Raw genomic sequence first — 21,011 nt, 5'->3', positions numbered from 1 at the left:
GTCCCCGCTCCAGGTGGCGCCGCGCCGTGCCCGCCACCTTCCCATGAGCCCCCTGCGGCGGGCGCGGCCGCTCCCGGTGGGCGGCGCGCGGCCGGAAGCGGAAGTGAGCGGCGCGATCATGGGTGCCGCTGGGGCGGGGAGGGAGCGGCCGCCGGCGCCCGGTGAGCGGGGGGGAACCGAGGGGAACCGAATCGACCGGGGCGCAGGGGCCCAGGCGGGGCACGGGAAGCGGCTCTGCGCGCGGCCGGGCCTGGCGGGGGCAGCGCCGCGCTTGGGGGGGCCCGCGGCGCTCAAGGGCCGACCCGGCCCGCCGCACTGCCGCCCCGGGGCTGCGGCCGCGAGCGGAGCCGGGCCCTGGCCGGCGGGAGCCGCCTGACCCCCGCCCGTCCTTGCGTTGCAGATGAGCCGTTGTGGCCGGAGCTCCCGGTAGCGCGGAGAGAGGCGCGGAGCCATGGGCGAGAACAGCCCCGAGGGCAACGTCATCTACTATGAGGTGGAGGAGGACGACCTGGCCCAGGATGACAATATGATGAGGTTTGCTGACAAAAACGGGCTGGTGTCCTCCTCCTCCGGGACGGTCTATGACAGGACAACTGTGCTCATCGAGCAGGACCACAGCGTGCTGGAGGAGGAGGAGGATGAAGGACAGTGTGGTGATCACTTGCCTTTTTTACCAGAGGGTCACGAAGAAGGATTTCACTTAATAGCAGATCATGAAGGAATGTCCCAGGGTTATGTGCAACACATTATTTCTCCAGATCAGATTCATCTAACAATAAATCCTGGGTCAACTCCCATGCCCAGGAACATCGAAGGAGCAACCCTCACTCTGCAATCTGAATGCCCAGAAACCAAGCTCAAGGAAGTGAGTAGCTAAGTGTGATCTGGGATTTGTGCTTCTTGTCAGTGGTTTTCACCTCGTGACCTAAAGGGTTTGAAAAGGTGTTTTTCCAGAGCTGTTTGCCTGGGGACAGGCAGAGTTCTGCTTGTTCTCCAAGGTTTTTGTGTAGTGGAGTGAATTGCCCTCCACTGAATCTGCTCTATGTGCTGGGCAGAACCGTGTCCCAGCAGAGCTGCCAAGGCTGTCCCTTTTCCCTCTGACTCCACCTGGGAACCTGCCAGGAGGCACCACTGTGTGACACTGGATGGCAGGAGGGTGTGGCACTGACACAAGTCAGTGGTGTGATTTTAGTGATCTTCTGGTTTTCTTCTGGTTGGGTCATTGTTTTGTGGGTTCAGAGGTAACTGAAGTACTCTGAGCTCTGTTACTCTGGGGTTGGCCACGTTCTCCAGAGAAGCACATCCAGGTCACAGTTAAGGACCAGGCCATTGGTGGGAGCTGGAGTACCAAACTTGAGATGCCAAACTTTAAATTGCTTGTAGTTTTATTTTGTCACTCACTGGGAAACTGAGAGAGGAGAATAAGGGAAGCTTTAAGCTGCCATCTGTTGTATTTTGAAAGTTCGGGTCAGCTTACACAGTTAAAATGGAGTTTACTCTTAATTCTGTTTTCCTGATGAATTTTCCCTGCACACACAGTGGTGAGGGCTTCTCCTGGGGTTCTTGCATAGCAAAGTTGACTGTGACACCAGCATAGGGACAGCTTTGTTCTCCTTTTTTGGCCCTTCTGAGTTAGGCAAGGGCCGATGTGTACATATATTTGTGCCACTGTCAGTGATAGCAACATTGTGTAACCAACACTGAGAGTGAGAGAGCTGCAGCACCGAGCCCTGGCTGTGCCCCTGAGCCCTGGCTCTGCCCCTGAGCCCTGGCTGTGCCCACTGAGTGATTCCCATCAGCCCGGAGCCACCGTTACTGTGGTGAGGAAATGGGGCTGGCCGGGGTCAGCTCTGCAGCTGGGGAACTTGTGGACTGAGGCATGTTCAGCAAGCCCATTTGAGTCTCCTTTTGTCGGTTACCCATGTCAGCAGCTGCTGCAGCTGCTCAAGTGTTTCACTTTCTCTGTCTGTCATGTCGGTACTTTCTCTCCTCTGTGGAACCCAGAGCAGGGGGTGGCAGCTAAACAGGGTCAATGGCTGCACGTGCAATTAAATTGACTTCTTTTTGTTTTACTGTACATCTCTCACTGTAATTCTGTTGCTAAGAACAGATGTGATTACAGTTTTGTATTTCAAATTCATTAACTCTTTTTCAATGACGACACAGAAAAATCAGCCATTTAGGGGGAATGTTGTAAGCTCGGGAGGAGTTAAAGGCAAACTAAGCAGTTAATGTAGACTTTGGTCAAGGGTGTCAGGTTTCCCTAGTACTTTTGGGTATTGCACAAGTTCCTGTTTCTGAGGTAAATGCTGGATTATGGCTCTTCAGTGTCCCGTGTGCCCCTGGCAGAGGCAGCAGCTCGCTGTCCCTGGCCAAAAGCTGCAGCCTTTGGCCTTGAAGCACCTGGTCCCTGTCTTGCTGTCCGGGGCTTGGCCTGTGCTGCCTTGTTTGTTTGCTGTTGTACCTGGGTGCTGAGACAGCCTGGAGCTCTTGCTGCTGCACCTACAAGGCTTTCAAACCAGTCTCTGATGATTTTGGATGTATAATAAGTGCTTATTTGATGTGCTACTGTGAGAAGAGAATTAAATGCTTCACGTGCTTCACAGAAAGGTTTGTTTTGCTCAGAATGTGGTGGTGCTGTTGCTGCCGCCTGTGATGTGCTCGGGGGGGTTGTGAAATGAAGGTTTGGCCCTTGAGGGAGGGGGAGCACTGCAAGGCCTTTGTCAGAGTTGAGGCCATGAAACTGTCTTCCTGTACATATGGGCATTGACAGCTGGGAACCAAACCCTTAATCTGTAACTAATATTCCTCATTTCCTTCTAGACCTAACTGTAAACACCTAGAAAGCTTAACAGACCTCTCCCTTGATTTTCGGTTCCTGCCTTTGTCCAATCCCTTTTGTACCATGGCAAGTACTGTGGACGATGTCCTGTAAAGTGTTAATTTCCAACTGCCTTAAAGTTTTAACAGGGAACATTTCCATCAGTACTGATACAGAAATTGTACTGGATCTGGTGATCCTGGGGAGGATAATGTACCCCTCCTCATCCAGTACCACATGCTTTCTGACCTTGTCATGTTACTGGTCTGGGCTCCCGTGTTGTGGCTGACTCAGCAAAGCCAAACTTCCTAATTGTCTTGTAACTGTGCTGTAGTGCTTGGGCATTTATGGGTAACTTCTTCCTGATTTAAACTATAAATTAAGGGCCAGTTGCTTTACAATGAAATTGTTGTTTCCTTCTCTGTATGGTGCATCTAAAGGTGCTGAGTGACCAGATAAAACCGCAAAGGGATAAATTCCCCACTTCCCCTGGCAGGCAGGAGCTCAGCCATGCCCAGGACAGCAGGGCTCTGGCATGCCTAACGGAGACTCAGGAGCACAAAATGTCCCCCTTCCCTCTCCTTCCCCAGCTCCATACTGAGCATGACATCACGTGGTCTGGGATATTCCGGGAACAGTTGGGGTCAGCTGTCCCGGCTGTGTCCCCTCCTCACTCCCTGTGCACCCCTAGCCCCTTGCTGGCAGGGCAGAATGAGAAGCACTAAAAAAAAAAAAATCCATCTCTGTGTTATCAGCCCTGTGTTCAGCACAAATCCAGAACATGCCCCATACTGTGAAGAAAATTAACTCCACCCCAGCCAAACGCAGCACATTACAGTATTTCTGTGCCTTGTGTAATGGTCCTTTGTATGTCCCACCTGCTTTAACATTCTCCAAATATGAAGGTTTTATTGAGGGAAGGTTAAGGTGGATACCAGCCTGTTGTAGGAGCAACAAGAGACCACAGATTGAGATACATGAAAGATTGCTCAGCTTTTATAGAGTTTTCTTAAAGGGGTCCTGCTAGCAGTTTTGTCTCCTACAAAACCACTCGGAAATAACTGGGAAACTATTCCTCTTTATTTTTGGAGAGTTGTCTAGAACCCAAATTATGCCTAGTGCGACTTGCTAAGTCCTTTCTTGGGCTCCTCAATCACTTTTAGATGTTGAGGTTTCTGAATTGCAACAGTCAAATTGGTCTGATAGTCAATGGTGAGGATAAATTTATTCAGGCAGATCAGGTGACATATTCGTTCTGCTTCTCAAGAGAGGATGAACTTTCATTAGGTGTTACCACTTGCACGCTGGAAGCTTCTACATGGTCCCTTGTGCCTGTTGCAGAAGGGGGAGAGGTACCAAATCTAGTTTGATATGAAACTGTCCTGGGAATCTCGATGGCTGGCTGGGAAATCTATGGCACCAGTCTTTGGGTGAAAAGCACCTGGTTTGATCTGGTACACTTCAGGCACTCACTGTTTCAGTGACCACAGAAAGGAAGAGCATAACTCAATGAGGTCTGGTTTTGGAATAAATTGAAGTAATAAATGGACTGGTGGTTAGACCATGAGAGATGGTGAAAACTGTGTTTCTCATTCAAGGTGCTGATGGGAATCCAGCACACAAGGCAGTGGTTTTGAGGGTTGTGACAGTGCATTTTCCCTTGTCTCCATTCTCCACAAATAAGTAGCTCTGCTAGGAACACCTGAGTGAAATTGCAGGGGCTACAGGGGGTAGTGGGCAGGTTTGATAGCCCCTGAATGTCCTTTCCAACTATTTTATCAGATTTTGAGCTAGAAACCTTTTGAATTCTGTTTTTTTTTTTCCCCTTCTGTTAGATTCCTGTTCTGCAGGGCCAACTGCTTTCCTGTGTGCCACTCCTTCCTCACAGAGTGCAGCAGTAACGTTGTTATCTGGGAATTAAACAGCAATAAATTTTTTTCCTGGGCTTTGGGGTCAAAATCTGTTGCGTTGTCTTTGATGTCTGACTGCAGTTCTACCCTGTCTGGGTTCGAGAAACGATTAAAAATTATTAAGCAATGCAGCGTTTTGCCCTCAGGTGAAGCGCTACCAGTGCACCTTTGAGGGCTGTCCCCGCACCTACAGCACCGCCGGCAACCTGCGCACGCACCAGAAAACCCACCGCGGGGAGTACACCTTCGTGTGCAACCAGGAGGGCTGTGGCAAGGCCTTCCTCACCTCCTACAGCCTCAAGATCCACGTTCGAGTGCACACCAAGGAGAAGCCATTCGAGTGTGACGTGCAGGGCTGTGAGAAGGCGTTCAACACACTGTACAGGTGAGAGGGTGTTCAACACTGTACAGAGGAGGGGTGTTCAACACACTGTACAGGTGAGAGGGTGTTCAACACCGTACAGAGGAGGGGTGTTCAACATGGTACAGGTGAGAGGGTGTTCAACACCGTACAGAGGAGGGGTGTTCAACACTGTACAGGTGAGAGGGTGTTCAACACTGTACAGAGGAGGGGTGTTCAACACTGTACAGGTGAGAGGGTGTTCAACACTGTACAGAGGAGGGGGTGTTCAGCATGGTACAGGTGAGAGGGTGTTCAACACTGTACAGAGGAGGGGTGTTCAACATGGTACAGGTGAGAGGGTGTTCAACACTGTACAGAGGAGGGGGTGTTCAGCATGGTGCAGGTGAGAGGGTGTTCAACACACGGTGTGGTGGGAAGGCTCTGGTAGGTGTAACTGTTGCTGTTCCGCAAGTTGCATCTACTTTGTGTTTGTGTCTAAATAGAATTGTTTTGCTTCTTCCAGGTACAGGTATGAATATAAACGCTTCAAATATGGCAGTGTTGTCCCAAGAGTAGGATGGCAGAAGTGTGGTGGCATGGTTAGCTTCTTTATATTCCAATAGCACTGAGGATGGTGCATGAACACAAGGGATTCTCAGACTTGCTGGAGGACTTTGGAACTGATAGCAGTCACTTTCATGAGCTTGTTACCTTCTGCTCAGGATATGTTAAGCCTTTGATCCTGTCCTGTACATTTGAAGGAATGGCTTGCTTGCCTCAGGCCAGGGCTGTCTCATCCTAGCAGTCCTAAGAGGGATTTTTTGGCATGTTTTTTAGGTTGAAAGCACATCAAAGGCTTCACACAGGGAAAACATTTAACTGTGAATCAGAGGGCTGCAGCAAATACTTCACAACGCACAGTGACCTGAGGAAGCACATTCGAACACACACAGGAGAAAAGCCATTTCGGTGAGTTGCTGGGTAGCAATTCTGGCTTCTTTGGGCCAAAAGGCTCTGAATGGAAAGGTGTTCTCATGAGACATGAGTGAGGGTGGCTGGCTGGCACTGGAGCATGTTTGTTCTTGAGCTCCCACAACTGCCTGTGGGTGCAGACTGTCCTAAAAGATGAGAATAGTCAAGGTATTTTTTTAAATGTAAAATATTGTGTGCCACAATGAGCATCTTTTGAAACACATTGCTGCTCTCTGCTGTGATGCAATGTGAGTGTATTCTGTGAGGAGGCCTCCCAAATGCTGACTTCATACTTGGATTTTAAAGTCCTGCTCAGAACCCTGCTCCGGTCTGTGTGGCATGCACAGCAGCTGCTGGGAGATACTTGGTTGCTAACACAACTTAGCTTTGGGCCTGCTTTTCAGAGTCCTGGGACTATGCAAAACATGATCTAAGGTTGTAGCTAATGCATCAAAGCAGGCTGATGCTGACTCTCCTGTGATGCCTCATTCAGGTGTGAGCATGATGGCTGTGGGAAGGCTTTTGCTGCAAGCCACCACCTCAAAACACATGTTAGGACACATACTGGTAAGTCCTAAGGGTTTTATTTATTTTCTTTAATTGAGCTCATTCGGTTTATACTAACACAATGAATCCTAATATGAATTTGTAGTTACATATAATATGGGGATGACACCAAGTGAGTGACTCAGGTGACATGGATAAGGGAGGGGATGGCATCCAGGGGGACCTTTGCAGGCTGGAGGAGTGTGCCCATGTGAACCTCACGAGTTTAAGAAAGCCAAGTGCAAACTCCTGCACCTGCGTCAGGCCAATCCAAATATTCAGTTTATGCAGTTATATTTATGCTTGGCAGGTCTTGAGTTTAATGAAGGTGTTTCACAAATGTGTCAGTAATGAGGCATAACAAACGTTGTGTTGTGTGTCAGTTCTCATGGTGAAATGGAAGCCTTCACCTCCAGAAATGCTGAATGCATGAAGGTGCATTAAACATCATGTTTGTGTGAAATATGATTGCTCTCCTGGGTGCTATAAAAATGTGTGTCTGATAGGATGTCTGTAAGTCTGTTACATGTTTTTTGTGCTGTCTGTAGGGGAGAAACCCTTCTTCTGTCCCAGCAATGGTTGTGAGAAGACTTTCAGTACCCAGTACAGTCTCAAGAGTCACATGAAAGGTCATGAGAAGGGACATACCTATAATGCACTTCCCAATAACAACGTGTCTGAGGTCAGTAGCACTTCTGCCTATTGCTTTTCTGTTAGGTAGATATAAACCATATCTTGGGGAAGACATCATTTGATCTGCAGCTTGTTCCAAAGTTATAACATTTAAGACTGGGGTTTTCAAAGGGAATTGTAAGTCCTCACTTTGCCATGTGTGCCCGTGGGCAGCTGTATCCATCAGCCTGCTCTCCTTGTGTGTGCTTTGGTTGGAATCAGTACTGTGGGATAAGCGTGTGAAGCAGAACAGATACTAACTGTGAAGGTTTAATTTTTTCATTTTCTATAGGCTGATTAGTTCCTGTGTTAATTTAAAATTCTAGGTTATATGACTTTTTGGAAGTAATGTGACAGAGATTTTAAGAATTCTTGAGAGCTACTAAATATCCTTTGTTTAGAAATCTTGCTCCTTTGGTTTTAGAACTGAGTCCTGGTTTCCCATATAGGTAAAAAAATTCTATGTAGGCGGAGTTGTATAGACTCTAAGAAGTAATTTAAAATGTTTCTGACATTATTCTTTTAATATGTAATTCAAATTGGCCTTTTCTTTTTCACAGGATACAAGCCACTCACTTTGTCTGAGTGATTTAAGCCTCATATCAACAGATTCAGAATTGCGGGAGAACTCTAATCCAGTGAGTTACTGTCCTGGAGTTGCCTCATCCTCATTTGAGTTTTGTTTTTTTCCTCTAGAATGTGCAGTGCTTAGTTCAACCTGTTGTTGAAGGCTCTGCATCTGATTTTACCATAATAACGCTCTTGCTTCTTGATAACTGTTCACCGGGCTTAAGTTTTACATAGGGGAAAATTAAATGCATGTCATTTTGCGGGAGCAGGGTGCAGCTCTTGTATATGTACTGTTCCTTGAGCAGTGTGGGTGACTAGAACTGCATAGTCCAGGATGCAATCTAAGTTGAGCTACTCTTTTCCTGCTCCAGAAAAGGTTCCACAAGCAGCCAAGAACAAATTAATGTCTGTTTTTGACCGAGTACTACAAAAAATAAGGGTTAAACTTAAGTGTGGATGCAGAGGAATATATTTTACTTTTGAAGGAGTTAATTTATTTTTGTAAAGATTTATTCATTAGGTTGGTAAATTTGATTATGGGTAATAAAAACTAGATGTCATTTTACAGCAGGTAAGTAAAATATGTTGCCTTACCTGAAGGTGGCTGGTTCATTGGAGAAGTGTTTCTGACATGTACACACTGCTTGACTGGGGTTTTTGCAGAGTTTATGGGAGGCCTGAGATATAACATGGTCTGATGTCTTCCTCTTTTGTGTTCTATTTGGCAGACACATGGACAGGACCTCAGCACAATCTCACCAGCAAGCATCTTTGAGTCTATGTTTCAGAGCCCAGACCACACTGCAAATCAGGATGACTCTCAGCAGACAGGTACCAGTTGTATCTGCACTGCTGTAAGAGAAAAATTTTTGACAGCTCTGCATGCATGTACTGAATTCAGCATTTCAGACTGAAGCTTAGTGTAACTCTAAGAAGCAAAAAGAACTTTAACTTCAGTATTGAAATTTGTTAGTGTTGGGTGCACAGTGTGCACAGACTGCGTGGCACTCAGTGACAGGGGAGGTGACCACCATGTTCTCTCTTGATGTCGCTTCACGACCAGGCTGATACAAAGCTTCTCAGAGAGAGCTGATGAGGCTGTCAGGCCGTGTGTAGGGCTCACTGGTACTGGCTGCTTGAACTGACACTGACAACTTTCACTGTCTAGGGTTGCTTTTGAGCACTAGTCTGAAGATGGGAACATGGTAATGCATTATTTGGCAAAAGTCCATCAATTAGCTGATAAGTTCATTGAAAAAGCTGTTTATTCAGACCTTATGAGAACTGATGTATTTGTATTTTTTCTGTTTCTTTCTTGGCAGCTGCCTTGATTGAAGGGTTTAACGGCGACACGGACTCGGTTGCTGCGGTCCCGCCCCCGGCAGGAGACGCGGCGTCCTTGTCCCTCCCCCTGGTCCTGCAGCTCGGCCTCTCCGAGCCCGCGCAGTCAGCACTGCAAGCCTCAGCAGCACCTGCTGCTCCCTCCTCCATAGCACCCAGCTCACAGCCTGCATTTGGGAACCCTGCAACTGTTTTACAATCCCCAGAAGTGCCTGTTCCTCACAGCACACAGTTTGCAGCCAGTCACCAAGACTTCCTGCAGCACACCCAGCCGCCGCCGCAGCCCATCGTGCAGGGACTGTCAGTGGTTGCTGGGGCTCCTGCCCCGACAGCCCCGAGTGAGCCCCTGCCAGCTGTGGTTCAGACTGTGCCTGTGGGTGCCAACCCCGTTCTGACCAGTAACCCCACTATAACCATTACTCCTTCTCCGAGCACCGCCATTCTGCAGTCTAGCATTGTCATGGGAGAGCAGAACTTACAATGGATCCTGAATGGTGCCACTGGTTCCCCACAAAGCCAAGAACAAATGGTCAGTACATCCAGCACAGCTTTGGAACAGCTGGAACCATCCCTCCTAGAGCCCTTGCTTTTGAAAAGGGAGGAGGTCAAACCTGTAACTCTAAGATAAACCCCAGGATGCAGTGTTGTATAATGCTTGTCATGTTAACGTGTAGAAACATGTCACCAGTGCAGCCCCTGGAACAGACAGAGAAACAAATAGAGCACAGAAAAACCCAGGCTGCAGAAAAATCTTTCTTTCTTCTTTCCCCCAGTATTGGGCTTCTGCTGGCAGGTATCAGCTTGGTTTATTCAGGACAGGGCAACACCCAACCTGAGGATGTATGGGAGACTTGATCAGTTACTTTTGACACATAAAAACGGAAAAGACTGTAAAGGTTGTCTTTAGGCATTTTGTAATCTCTGTCTTTGCCTAATTTACCCTGATAAAGGTAATGATTTTTTTTTTTTGAGAAGAGAATGTTTCTGGTTCTCCAGTAACTCTGGATAGCTGGGACTTCAAGGGTTTTGTCTTTGACAATACTGGTGTCACTTCAGGCTCTCAGGTGCAGGTGGACTCAAGTGGCTGCAAGTACAGCAGCGTTTAAGAATTCAGTCAGTCAGTTGTCAAAACTCACAAGCTGCGTTAGCAAGCACATAGCACAGGGGATGTTACTCCCCAACTTTAGGGTCACTGAAGCAGTACTTTGGGATAGCCAGAACTTAGTCCAGTTCTCCTGTGTGTTCTCTTTGGAATATGTGTATAGCTGTTTAGAATTTGATCAATAGAAATTTGATTGGAGTCGATTCACAGATTTTTCTTGTTTTTCTTTTTTTTCCTTAAAGCCACAAGTTCCAAAAGTAGTAGAAAAGGTGTTTTTTACCACTGCATTACCAGTAGCTGGCAACACAGGTAAGCATGACACTGAGGTAATTTAACAAAGCTGCTTTGTCTCCCTGCTGTGAAAGTATGTAGTTCCATTGTGTTTCGTCTTTGTTTCACCTTCAGGAAACCCTGTTCAGCAGATTGGTCTCAGCGTTCCTGTCATTATTATAAAGCAGGAGGAGGCCTGCCAGTGCCAGTGTGCCTGCCGAGACTCTGCCAAGGACAAAGCCACTGCCACTGTTAAGAAAGAATGTTCCTCACCTGATTCAAAAGCTTTGGAGCAGCCAGCACCCCAGCTGCAGCCTCAGACCTTTCCTTCCTCCTCCGCTGCTCCTTCCTGTGGGCAGAGCAGTCAGATAGTTAACCCTTCAGACTCCCAGACTGAAACATTAAGTGCCATGGATGTATCGGACTTCCTGTCCCTCCAAAGCCCTGAAACCCCATCTAATATAATTCCAATTGAAGCACTACTACAAGGTGAGGAAGAAATTGGTTTGAATAGCAGCTTCTCTAAGTGAAGATGTTCCAGATTTTCCTTTGCACCTGGAGGATAAAACCCTTCTCCTTAGAAGCAGAAATTGAAGGATTGATTCTTATTCCTTCCTCGCTGGAAGTTTTGTGGCTTATTTCTGCTTCACAGGTGGCATCTTAGTCACATCCCAGGTACATCCACCTTCGAGATTCTATCTAAGAAAAAAAAGGTAAAAAAAAGAAAAAGAAAGAAAAATCTAAGTTATATATGAACTATTTTGGCTGCACTGTCTGTCACTTTTGCTTGTCATATGTGAACACAGAAGATTACTCGTGTGCAAAAACATTTTAAAAAGGAAAAGGGGGGTTAGTTTGTCTCCAATTGCACATCACTTATGTTTGGGATTAAGGTACTGGCAGCAAGTGGGTCTTTGTTACAACCTCTTGGGTCTATAATTTTCTCCTGTCTCTCATGTCTATACTAACCATGCACTAAAGGGGAGCCCAGGAAAGGAGACTGCTGGGGGAGGAAATGGCATTGCTGTGGGAGAGGATTTATTTGCAATGTGATTGGAATGCAATTGTCACATCCCTGATGGGGAGCTGGTGCCTGGGTTTGCTGTACTAATGCTGTTACTAAAGCCTGCAGGAACTTCAGGGGAGTTTATTTTGGCAGGGCACAAGTACCTTGTTCCCCTGTTAGATCTGTTCATTTAATCCATTAGGACTCAAGTGTGTTGCAGACACCGTGTCACACACGGCAGTGCTGTCAGAGCTGCTGCTGCCTCCGGCTCCAGAGTCTGTCTTCTGTGCCTGTCTTCGAAGGGTGCAGTGAGTCCCAGGTGTGGTCAGGTTGGTGCCTGCTGCTCTTTTGATTTCTTTGGCTCTGTTCAGCAACAAGTCATCATCCCAACCCCAGGACTGTTGAATCAGAAGCACGGTGCCTTTGCTGGTTACTCTCATATTTTGTGAAGAACAACTCTAGGAAAATTTTCAGAAAGATTCAACATAAATTAATTTTTAATTCAGTGAGTCTGTCCTCCAGCTGTCCATAAATGCTTCCTTTTTTCTGGTGAGCTATATAATTTCTGCCTGACTCTGTCTCCAGCCTACTGCAATGCCAGCTTTTTCTGCAACGGGGCTATTTCTTGACTAAAAGATGTTACGCAACAGAGTAGTTTTTCATATCAAACTGAGAGTCTATATTCTAACCTACTCAGGGTAAATCAAATCCAAACCCCCCCTTCCACCAAAAAGCCTGTAATGTTGCAATAAATGCAGTCTCATTCTAAATGGTTTATTTATGCTGCATTATTTTAAAAGATGTAATTTTATAGTGTTTCATCCATCTTTCTGGCTTTGGCTGTCAGTCTTCTTGTGTTAAAGGAAGAATATTAAATAGGTTTTATTCAGTTTACAGTGTTGTTGTTAGTGAGATACAAAGATAATGACTGTAAGCCAATTAGTGGGGAGTGTCCCTGCACTCAACTTAGGAATGCAAACCGTAGTGGATAGAGATGTTTCACTCTTTGTGTTTGATCAGAGCTGCTCTCTGTACCTGTGTGGGAGAACCCTGTGAGTGCTGCCGGGTGATCAGCAGGTGTTTAACTCCTCTGTGTAGCCTGAGGACACCACTGTCACCGCTGAGGTGGGACAGTGGCCTCAGCACATCCCTTGGGAATGTGCTGCTCCAGCATGGGTGGAAAGGGGCTGAAGGGAACTTTCCCCTCTTGGACAACTTGCTTCCAGTCCAGTGCAGAAGGGTAAAGCCGTGTCCCGTGAGGGTGAGCAGCTGTGCCAGGAGTGCTTCGTGGCCAGGACGCGCCGTGTGGCTGTGCTAGGGCAGAGCTCGGTGTTGGCAATCGCAGGGACAAACTCGGGGGCACCAGAGGCACTGGTGGTGTTTCCTCTGGAGGTGTGGCAGTGCTCTGCAGGGCTCTCACTCTGGGTCCTGCAGCAACAAGGGTTTTATCCATGAAACACAGGTTAACAAAGCATTTTGTGTTTTGTTCCTGTAATGGCAATCTCTGGAGGGCAGCAAGGCATAGGCCCCTTTGCTTTTCTCCTTCGTTTTGTGCTGCAGTTGGGTTGCAGGTACCAAGAACTGCTTTGAACACAAAAAAAAATAGTCCCAAGCCTGCATGGCTGGGACTTTCCTCGCAGGGATGAGTCTCCTGCCAGCTCTCGTGCACAGAGCTCCACTTAGAAGGGGGGTGAGGAGCGCCTGAAGCTGTGTAGGGGTCCTTCTGGTGCCCCTCACTGTGGCCTCATGCCTCTCCTTTGGCACAGTGCAGCAGTGCTGTTCGAGGATGAGTGGGTATGGGATGAGTGTGCCTGTGGGAGACTGCTGATGCGGGAGTGTGGAGATTCCCCTGGAGTTGTGGGGTTTTCTCTGATGGGGACAAGTGTCCCAGATGTGGCCTGCACTGTGACAGCTGGCGGATTTAGCAACCTCTTCTGAACCTTTGCAGCCTTCAGGGTGGCGTTTTTACTTTTGCTACTTGTGACTTAGTCCACCTAAAACACTCTTGGTTGGACCAGAGAGCATCTTCAGGAACTCTTTTGTGACAGAAATGAATAGAAGAAACTACCAAAGTCTCTGAACTGGGAAACTCGATGTGGAGCTGCAGAGATGGGCAGCAGTGTCTGGGGTCAGTGTCTGCTGTTTGTCTTCACAGCTACTGTTTTCTTTTGGTATGTTCCAGGAAAAGCACTGTGTCCTGCTGACTCTTTGGTGCATTGGGTTTGCCACTGCCCTCTTTTAGGTGCATCAGGCAGGCTGTAATTCAGGTGGAACTGGTTAGAGATTGTACTGAGGCAGGAGCGTGTGATTCTGTGCACGGGTTGTGCACCCACCCAGCTGTGTTGTACAGGTGTGTGCTTTTGTTGTTTCTCATTGGTCTGCTTTCCAGAGTGTTGGTGTGGCGTGTGTCTGAGATGTTTTCACATTTGCATTATCCCCAGTGCTGTGTGATCAGATGTTATGCTCCGGGGCGTTGGTGTTGTGCTGGGATGGGAGGAGATCCAAGGGCAGCTGCAGCAAAGCCCTGAGATTCCACAAGGCCAGAAAATTTCATGTCTTCCCCTTTTTGCCCCAGCATGTAGCATATTCACAATAACATGGTTAATAAAGGGGAAAGTTTCTGCCCTTGCAGATTTGGTGAGATGTTGGATTCCAGGAAAGGGGTGTGTCCTATTAATAAGCCAGAGCCTCCCAGAACAGCGTGCCCACCTCTGCAAAATCTGCATGAACCCCTTCAATTGTCAGTCAGAGAGCAAAACTGCACTGCTCTGGGTCACCTGTGTTAAAGGTTTTTGCTGGTTTGTGCTAGTGGGGATTTACTTGGTCACACACAATTTCTAGGTGGGTGCAGAAGCTTAAACATGTAGAGGGGGTCAAGTTACCAGCGTTGGTAGCTCTGATAGCCAAGCAGGAACTTGGGTGAGCAGACTTGGCGTGCATCTGAAAGCTGGAGGAGTTGCTTTTCATGCTTGTAGGTGGTGGAGAGATGGAAAATCAGCACTGATTGAATGCTGGTACTGAATTACATTGAACAAAGTACGAGTTGGGCACTTGTGTAAGGCTGAGTGTGCCCAGGAAGACTAGTTCGCAGAACCTCATACTGGTATCTAAAATGCACTTTAGGTTATTTTATCTTTAACCCAATTGCTGCAATTTCTTTTGTATATACTTTCACAAAGTTTATTTTTTGCTCTGAGTAAAAGTTAACAGGGGTGTGCAAAGATGAGCACTTAACTTGGTGCAATACCTGTAGCTAAAGATTCTTGTCCCATGTGGTCTGTGTGTGTCTGTCTGACAGAACAGGTGTGGTTGGTGCCGTGCTGCCCTTCCCCCATGCCCCAGACAAATTATGCATCGTTAGTAAACGTCCAATCTATGCAAATACCCCACTGAGAGCACTGTGCTTCATCAGCCTTTTCTCTCACGCTTTCTGGGGGCTGCTTGTCACTCCTGTTGGACACGCTGTGTCCCTCACTGTGTCCTTCCTCCCCTGTCCTCGGTTTGCCACCCACGTGGGAACACAAGTGACAAGCTGCTCTCAAACAGGCATGTTGCACCTTTGAAATTTGTCTTCAAGATGGTTTCTGATGTCCTGTTACTGCCTTATTCCTGGGGGTGGCATGGCCACAGCCATCCACAATATTGTCCTTGACCTGCAGCAATGCTGTGAGCTGTTCACAGCACTCCTGCTCCAGGATGACCCGGGCTGGGAGCCAGAGCCAGCGACCAGCCGTCGGTGTGGAGCCTGGGGGAGGCTGAGCTGAGGGTGGTTGTCCTCAGGTGATTGGGGATGAGCAGCTGTCCCTGGCTTGGTTCCTGAGTTGAGGCAGCCAGGGCAGTGGGGCAGAGCAGACGGGACCTGGTGTCACATTCTCGCCTCTGCTTCTGGCCGGGAGACACCGGGCAAGGCACGGAACCTGCCTGTGAAATGAGGACAGGGGAGTTGTCTCTGTGAAATGAATTGAGATCTGTGGGTGAAAACTTCTTGGCATGAGTGATCTGAGCTAGCTGGGCAGAACTGCTGGAGTCAGTTTGGACTGTAAGACAAAGAAGAAGAGCATGTCTTTAATAAACCCTATAAATTTCTGACTGCAGAGTTTTTAATTGTACACTACTTTTTCCGTAACATATTTTGGAAGCAATGTCAAGTTTTTATAAATGTTATCTGTAGTCGATACTCATGGACAGGGCTGAACTTTTAACTTTTTTGTGTCTTGTCTTGGGTTCTATCACATGTTCTAGAAGTTGGATTCTGTGTCTGCACTGAGAAATGCAAATTAAACTGGATATTTATGTAGTAGTGTACATAGTCTGAGTGTGTGTGTTCTTGGAACTAGTTGAAAACCCCACCCTGTGCTGTGGTGGTGTGCAAGCTGGCCAAAATTTGGTTCATTATGCAGTGTACACTTTCTCAAATAAATGCAGTTTCTACTTTTTCTGAAAATTTTGAGATTTTTTTTTTCACATAACTTTTTTCAGCAAACTTGAGGGTGTGTTTGCAGTGCTGTAGTTGCAGTTGCTGGTGTTCCTGGTTTGTGACTCTTGTCCTTCCACTGCTCAGGCTGACCCTGCTTTGTTCTGCCTCCCCTGACCCAGTGCTGGCAAAACCCAGCCTGGTTCCACCCCGGGGCCTTGGAGGTGGCTGAACTAAACCCCAGTTTCTCAAGAATGTGTGTAATGTAATAAAGGAATTTATTTAACTCTGAAACATGGGAACAAACGTGCTTACATTGAGCAATGTGAAGATGTTAGTTACAGGTACAGTACTTCCAAAGGAAGAGCATCTCCAAAACCCAAAAAAGAGTAAATATGAATTTGTATTTTTTGAAGAATGTGAAATAATGGTGTTTGCTTAATTGCTCATTTTGTATGAAGTTAATATTGTACTTTGAAATATCTGCAAAGAAGTGGAAATTAACCTTTTTGGAATTGAAAGCAATATTAATACTAATGGAATCCTAATTAAATGCTTATTTAAATACTGTGTTATAATAGTTTTTCCTGAGAGTATTCTGTGGGAGATGAGTGTGAGCATCCTGCCCTGCCCCCTTTGGAAGACATGGGGGATGTGGAATTCCAACCCTAAAAGGCAGCATTTGCCTTTACAGCCTCCTCCCTCTCCCAGCACTGGCCTTCACCAGCTTCCCCCTCTCCGGTGCCCTGGGGTGCGGGTGGGAGTTGGGTCCCACCCCCCCCTCCAGCCTGGTCCCCGGAGCTGGTTCCTCCTCAGGTCGTGCTTCTCTGGCTCCAGGACGTCGCTGTCGGCAGGGACCGAACAGCTGCCACAGACCAGCACAGGGTTTGTGTCTGCAGCCCCTCGAGCTGGGCTCCGGCCGGTCCCGAGCGCGGGCACACGGGGCGATACAGACCAGGCCCGTCCCGCCTTATTTCAAAGCGTACATTTAATGCGATGAGGCACCAGCAAAGGCTCCAAGGCTGCGGCGGTGCCGCCGTTACCGGTCCCTGGGCTCCCCTGGCACCGCCCGGGCACTCCCGGAGCCCCAGGCCGAGCAGAGCCCTCGGTCCCTCGGCGAGGCCTCGATCTCCCGGGGCTCTTCAGGGCCCTGCGGCCCCCGGGCCCGGGCCCAGCGCCGCCCGCAGCGCGGTCATCGCCGCCGTCAGCTTCCTCGCAGGCGGCGATGCGGGACCGCAGCTGCCGCGCCGCAGCTCCAGCAGCTCCGCAGCCTCCGCGGCTCCTCCGGAACCTGTAGGGAAACACGGCGGGGGAACGGCAGTCACGGCACCCCCGGCCCCCGCCTGCCCCGGTACCGGCGCTCCCCGTCACCCCGGTCCCTCCGCACCCGCCGCTCTCCCGCCCGCCTCCATCCGCCCGCGCGCGGCTCCGCTGCCGCCGTGGCCATGGGAGCGCCGGGCCCCTCCCCGCCCCGCCCCGGCTCTTGCGTTGTCTCCCGGCGCCGCGCTCGGAAGTGCCCGCATGGCGCGGGCGGCGCGGCTCTGGCGCGGGCGGCGGAGAGCGGCGGGGCCGGGCTTGGGCCGTGGCTCGCCTGGTGCCGCTGCCGCCCGTGCGGCGCGGCGGGCCCGACCCGCACGGTGCAGCGCGGGGAATCGGCCGAGGGAGGCGGCTGGGCAGGGGGGAACGGGGGAGGGGCCGAGCTGGGCCGGGCCGGGGCCGGGGGAGCGAGGCCCCGCGCGGCGGCGGCGGGTGCCGGTCGCTCCGCTGACCCCCCGGTGTCGCGCAGGCTGGAGGAGGTCGGTGGCGGCCGCGGCCGGGCGCTGGGCAGGCGGGCGGGCTGGTGGCGGTGCCCACGGACACGGTGTACGGACGTGGCCTGCCTGGCCGAGGACTCGGCCGCCGTGCGCAGCATTACAGCCTGAAGGGGCGGAACGGCGCGAAGCCGCTCGCATCTCTGCCTCGGGGACGTGGAGCGGCTCTACAGGTGCGCGGGGCCCGCGGGTCCGGAGCCCCCGGTCGGTGCCGAGCCCCGTCCGCAGGGTAGGGCTGCCCCGAGAGCCCGGGGGAGCGGCCGCCTCTGCCGCGGAGCGCCGTGGAAGGGAGGGAAGGGCCGTGCCGGAGCTGCCCCAGCCCCGCCGTGCGCGCCCTGACCCCGCTGCCTCTGCCCTGCAGGTACTGCCGCGTGAACGTGCCGGACGAGCTGCTGCGGGACCTGCTCCCAGGACCGGTGACGCTGGTCCTGCAGCGTTCAGAAGAACTGAATAAAGACTTGAATCCTTTCACATCAGTAGGTCTTGGCTACAGGATGGATCTCGAGGCTTGGGGGGCAGTGGGCTGGTTTTGTTCTACCTCCTTGTATTGCTGTTCTGTTTGTCCTTACCCATCCCCAAAGCTGGCCCCTGTGCTGGTCCTGCTCCCCAGGACTGATGTAGACACGGCATAACTCAGCGTTAGGGCCTGACTTAGGTCTTGTGCTATTGCTGGTTCAGCAGGTGTAAAAGTATCAATTCTCTAGACCATCAGCTTTAAGCCAAGAGGGCTTTAGGCAATGCGAAATCAAAACCAGTTTCTGTGTGTAAAACCCTTGTCTCCTTCCCTGCAGCTGGTTGGTGTTCGTATTCCAGACCACTCCTTCATGAGGGACCTGGCACGTGCCTGCTCGGGACCACTGGCTTTGACAAGCGCCAACATCAGCTCCCAGGGCAGCACCCTGACCGTGTCGGTGAGGCTCCTCTGCCCCTCAGGGACGTCACTGGGGCACTTTGGCAGAGCCCCAGGCTCTCTCACAGTTGAACTCAGCTTTAGCAATAAACCAAGGGATGATCTGTTGCTATTTTTTTTTTTTAATGATACTCACAAAGCACTGTCAGGACTGTTACCCACAGCTCTCTTGCAGGAATTCCAGGACCTGTGGCCTCAGTTGTCCTTGATCATCGATGGAGGCCCCATAGGAGACATCTGGAGCTCAGAATGTCGCTTGGGGTCGACTGTGGTTGACTTATCTGTGTCAGGGAAGTTCTCCATCATCCGTCCTGGCTGGTGAGCACTGCTGGGCCTTTATCTGTGCTTCAAATGAAATGAAGCTTTTGAGTGAGGCTGGGTCATGCTTTACTTTGTTTCCCACAGCAGTTCTACGTTCCTGTTAATGTTGTTTAACTTAATTACCAGCACACTCAGAAATCCTAAAGAGCTCTCCAAATTTCCCTTTCTCACAGCTTCTGTGTGAAACTCTAGTAGTTTCTGGAGTTCATGTTCTGTTTGATTCTAAGTGCAGTCCCGTGTCTCACTGATCTTCCCCAGAAATGCAGTTTAATCCTCCAGACCTTTTGTTTTGACAGTTCTGGTTCTCCCCACAGTGCACTGACACCCACAGTTGAAATCCTGAGGCAGAAGTATGGCTTGGTACTGGAATCTTCCTAACCCTTGGGACTGGGAGCTGATGGAGCTGGGCACCATGTGCCTGTGCACTCAGAAGTGGGTGTTTGTGGCCTTGTTTAATAAGGTCAATGGGTTATGTCAAGGTAAATAAACAAAAGATTTAAAAAAAATAATTAAAAAGTCCTTTTGAGCTCTTTGTGCTGCTGTACCATTCCCAAACGTCTGTTCTGTTATCCCAATTAGGCTTTGTGAATACAATGACTGGAATGTTGGACTGATGGGGTGGGGAAGGCCCTGTCTGCCCCCCCTCCCTGAGCGCTCATTCCATGTTTGTAGTTGTTGCATCTGCACTGTAAGGAAAGCAAATGTGGGATGGAGGGGTTTGGAGCTTTCAGGGTGTTACAGCTGTGATGTTCTCTGGTTGCTTTTCTCTGTTCTAAATGTGATCAAAAGCTACAACTGAGATGATACTTCCAGTGCTTCTGAAAATTCACAATATTCAGGTAACCTGGAGCTGCTCAGAACAACCTGGTTCTTCCTAATGCAGAGAATGAAATGAACTCTTGGCATGATGATCTTCCTTTGTTTAAATGTGGAATTCCCTCTCTTGAGTTTGCCCTGAAACAGCTGAAGTAAACAGGGAATGGATGAAAGTGCGTGCTGGTATTTATTAGTCATTGAAAAGTCATTGGGAAGCAAGGAGCAGGCAGTGTGGGGTGTGGAGCTGGGATCCTGTACTGGGATGGGACGGCTCCACCTGGGTCCCCAGTGCTGCCCATCTGGGATGGTTTTTCCCAGTGTCTGAGGCCCACAGAGGGGTTTTGTGTCATTGTGAGTGGCTGTCTCGGGTGCTGCTGATGGACATGTACTGCACACAGAGCTGACCCCAAAGTCATCTCTTCACATTAATTCCCTGTCTGGAGCTTCTACTGTAAAATCCCTGAAGCACCAGGCTGGGTGAGGTGCTGTTGTCTGCAGAACATGTGCTTGAGGGGTCTCTGGGTGCTTCCACATCTCTGCTCTTACCTTTCCCAATCAGGTATTCCGTGGGCTGTAGGGTCTGAGGGGAATAAGAGGGGTCACTTCCTTTTGCCTGCAGAGGATCCTCTGCCCTGCCTGCCTGTCCCTGCAGCATTGACAGCACGATGGGGGTGATGGTCCCCCAGATGAGGCACAGCCCTGAGGCAGAGCAGCCTTGCCTGAACGGGGCTGGCTCTGGGGTCTGCTCCAGGGTGCCTGAAGCAGCGTCTCTCTGCCACAACTTGGTGTGACCTTTGTGAGCAGCCTTGGTGGGCAGAAAACTGGCCAAACATGTCAGCATCTCAGCTGGTGCTCACGGCTCATTCCCTGCTGCTCATGTTCAGTGTCCCTGCAAGTGACAGCTTTATTTGTGCCACCAGCATCGAGGATGAGCTACACATCAGGCATGGGTGAATGGGCTGGTGCCCCCAATCCCTTGCAGGAACTGCAGGCACTATAAATTTCCTCTTTCCTCTGGCTTCTGGCTGTCTGCAAGCTGCTGTGCTGTCAGCGTGACGTGCTTGGCACCAGCTGAAGTGACCAGCTTGTGTGTCAGTGTCAGGGGATGTCAGCACCTCTGGAATGTGCCAGCACGGAGCAAACCTGGGCTTTGTTGCTTATTCGGGTGTTCTTGGTACACCCAGTG

At 49.8% G+C, this 21,011-nt stretch overlaps 2 protein-coding genes across 2 annotated transcripts; both read left to right on the top strand.

Moving 5' to 3' along the window:
• Positions 1–70: 70 nt before the first annotated feature.
• MTF1 (metal regulatory transcription factor 1) lies at positions 71–16,107 on the top strand. The gene is made up of 11 exons (XM_029963075.1): positions 71–161; positions 401–865; positions 4,878–5,116; positions 5,912–6,043; positions 6,540–6,613; positions 7,141–7,274; positions 7,825–7,902; positions 8,563–8,665; positions 9,157–9,704; positions 10,520–10,586; positions 10,683–16,107. Exons 2-11 carry the CDS (start codon positions 452–454, stop codon positions 11,075–11,077), a joined length of 2,184 nt encoding a protein of 727 aa, XP_029818935.1. The 5' UTR covers positions 71–161; positions 401–451; the 3' UTR covers positions 11,078–16,107.
• A 1,381-nt stretch (positions 16,108–17,488) lies between these two features.
• YRDC (yrdC N6-threonylcarbamoyltransferase domain containing) lies at positions 17,489–19,998 on the top strand. Its single transcript, XM_029963072.1, is given in 9 exon segments — positions 17,489–17,782; positions 17,784–17,837; positions 17,839–17,875; positions 17,878–17,918; positions 17,920–17,951; positions 18,140–18,254; positions 18,570–18,689; positions 18,864–19,006; positions 19,324–19,998. Coding segments are annotated over 9 exon segments (900 nt in total). The 3' UTR covers positions 19,388–19,998.
• Positions 19,999–21,011: the final 1,013 nt, after the last annotated feature.

Source organism: Manacus vitellinus, unplaced genomic scaffold (genome assembly GCF_001715985.3).
Source record: "Manacus vitellinus isolate BGI_N305 unplaced genomic scaffold, ASM171598v3 scaffold_52_pilon, whole genome shotgun sequence".
Lineage (NCBI taxonomy): Eukaryota > Metazoa > Chordata > Aves > Passeriformes > Pipridae > Manacus > Manacus vitellinus.
This window is presented reverse-complemented; position numbering and strand designations above follow the sequence as displayed.

Bases quoted from the DNA above. Each gene is read 5' to 3' on its own strand.
- MTF1 (XM_029963075.1), top strand. From the start codon at position 452: ATGGGCGAGAACAGCCCCGAGGGCAACGTCATCTACTATGAGGTGGAG. The intron at 7,903-8,562 runs GTGAGTTACTGT...TCTATTTGGCAG, and splicing joins TGCGGGAGAACTCTAATCCA to ACACATGGACAGGACCTCAG. The intron at 8,666-9,156 runs GTACCAGTTGTA...CTTTCTTGGCAG, and splicing joins GGATGACTCTCAGCAGACAG to CTGCCTTGATTGAAGGGTTT.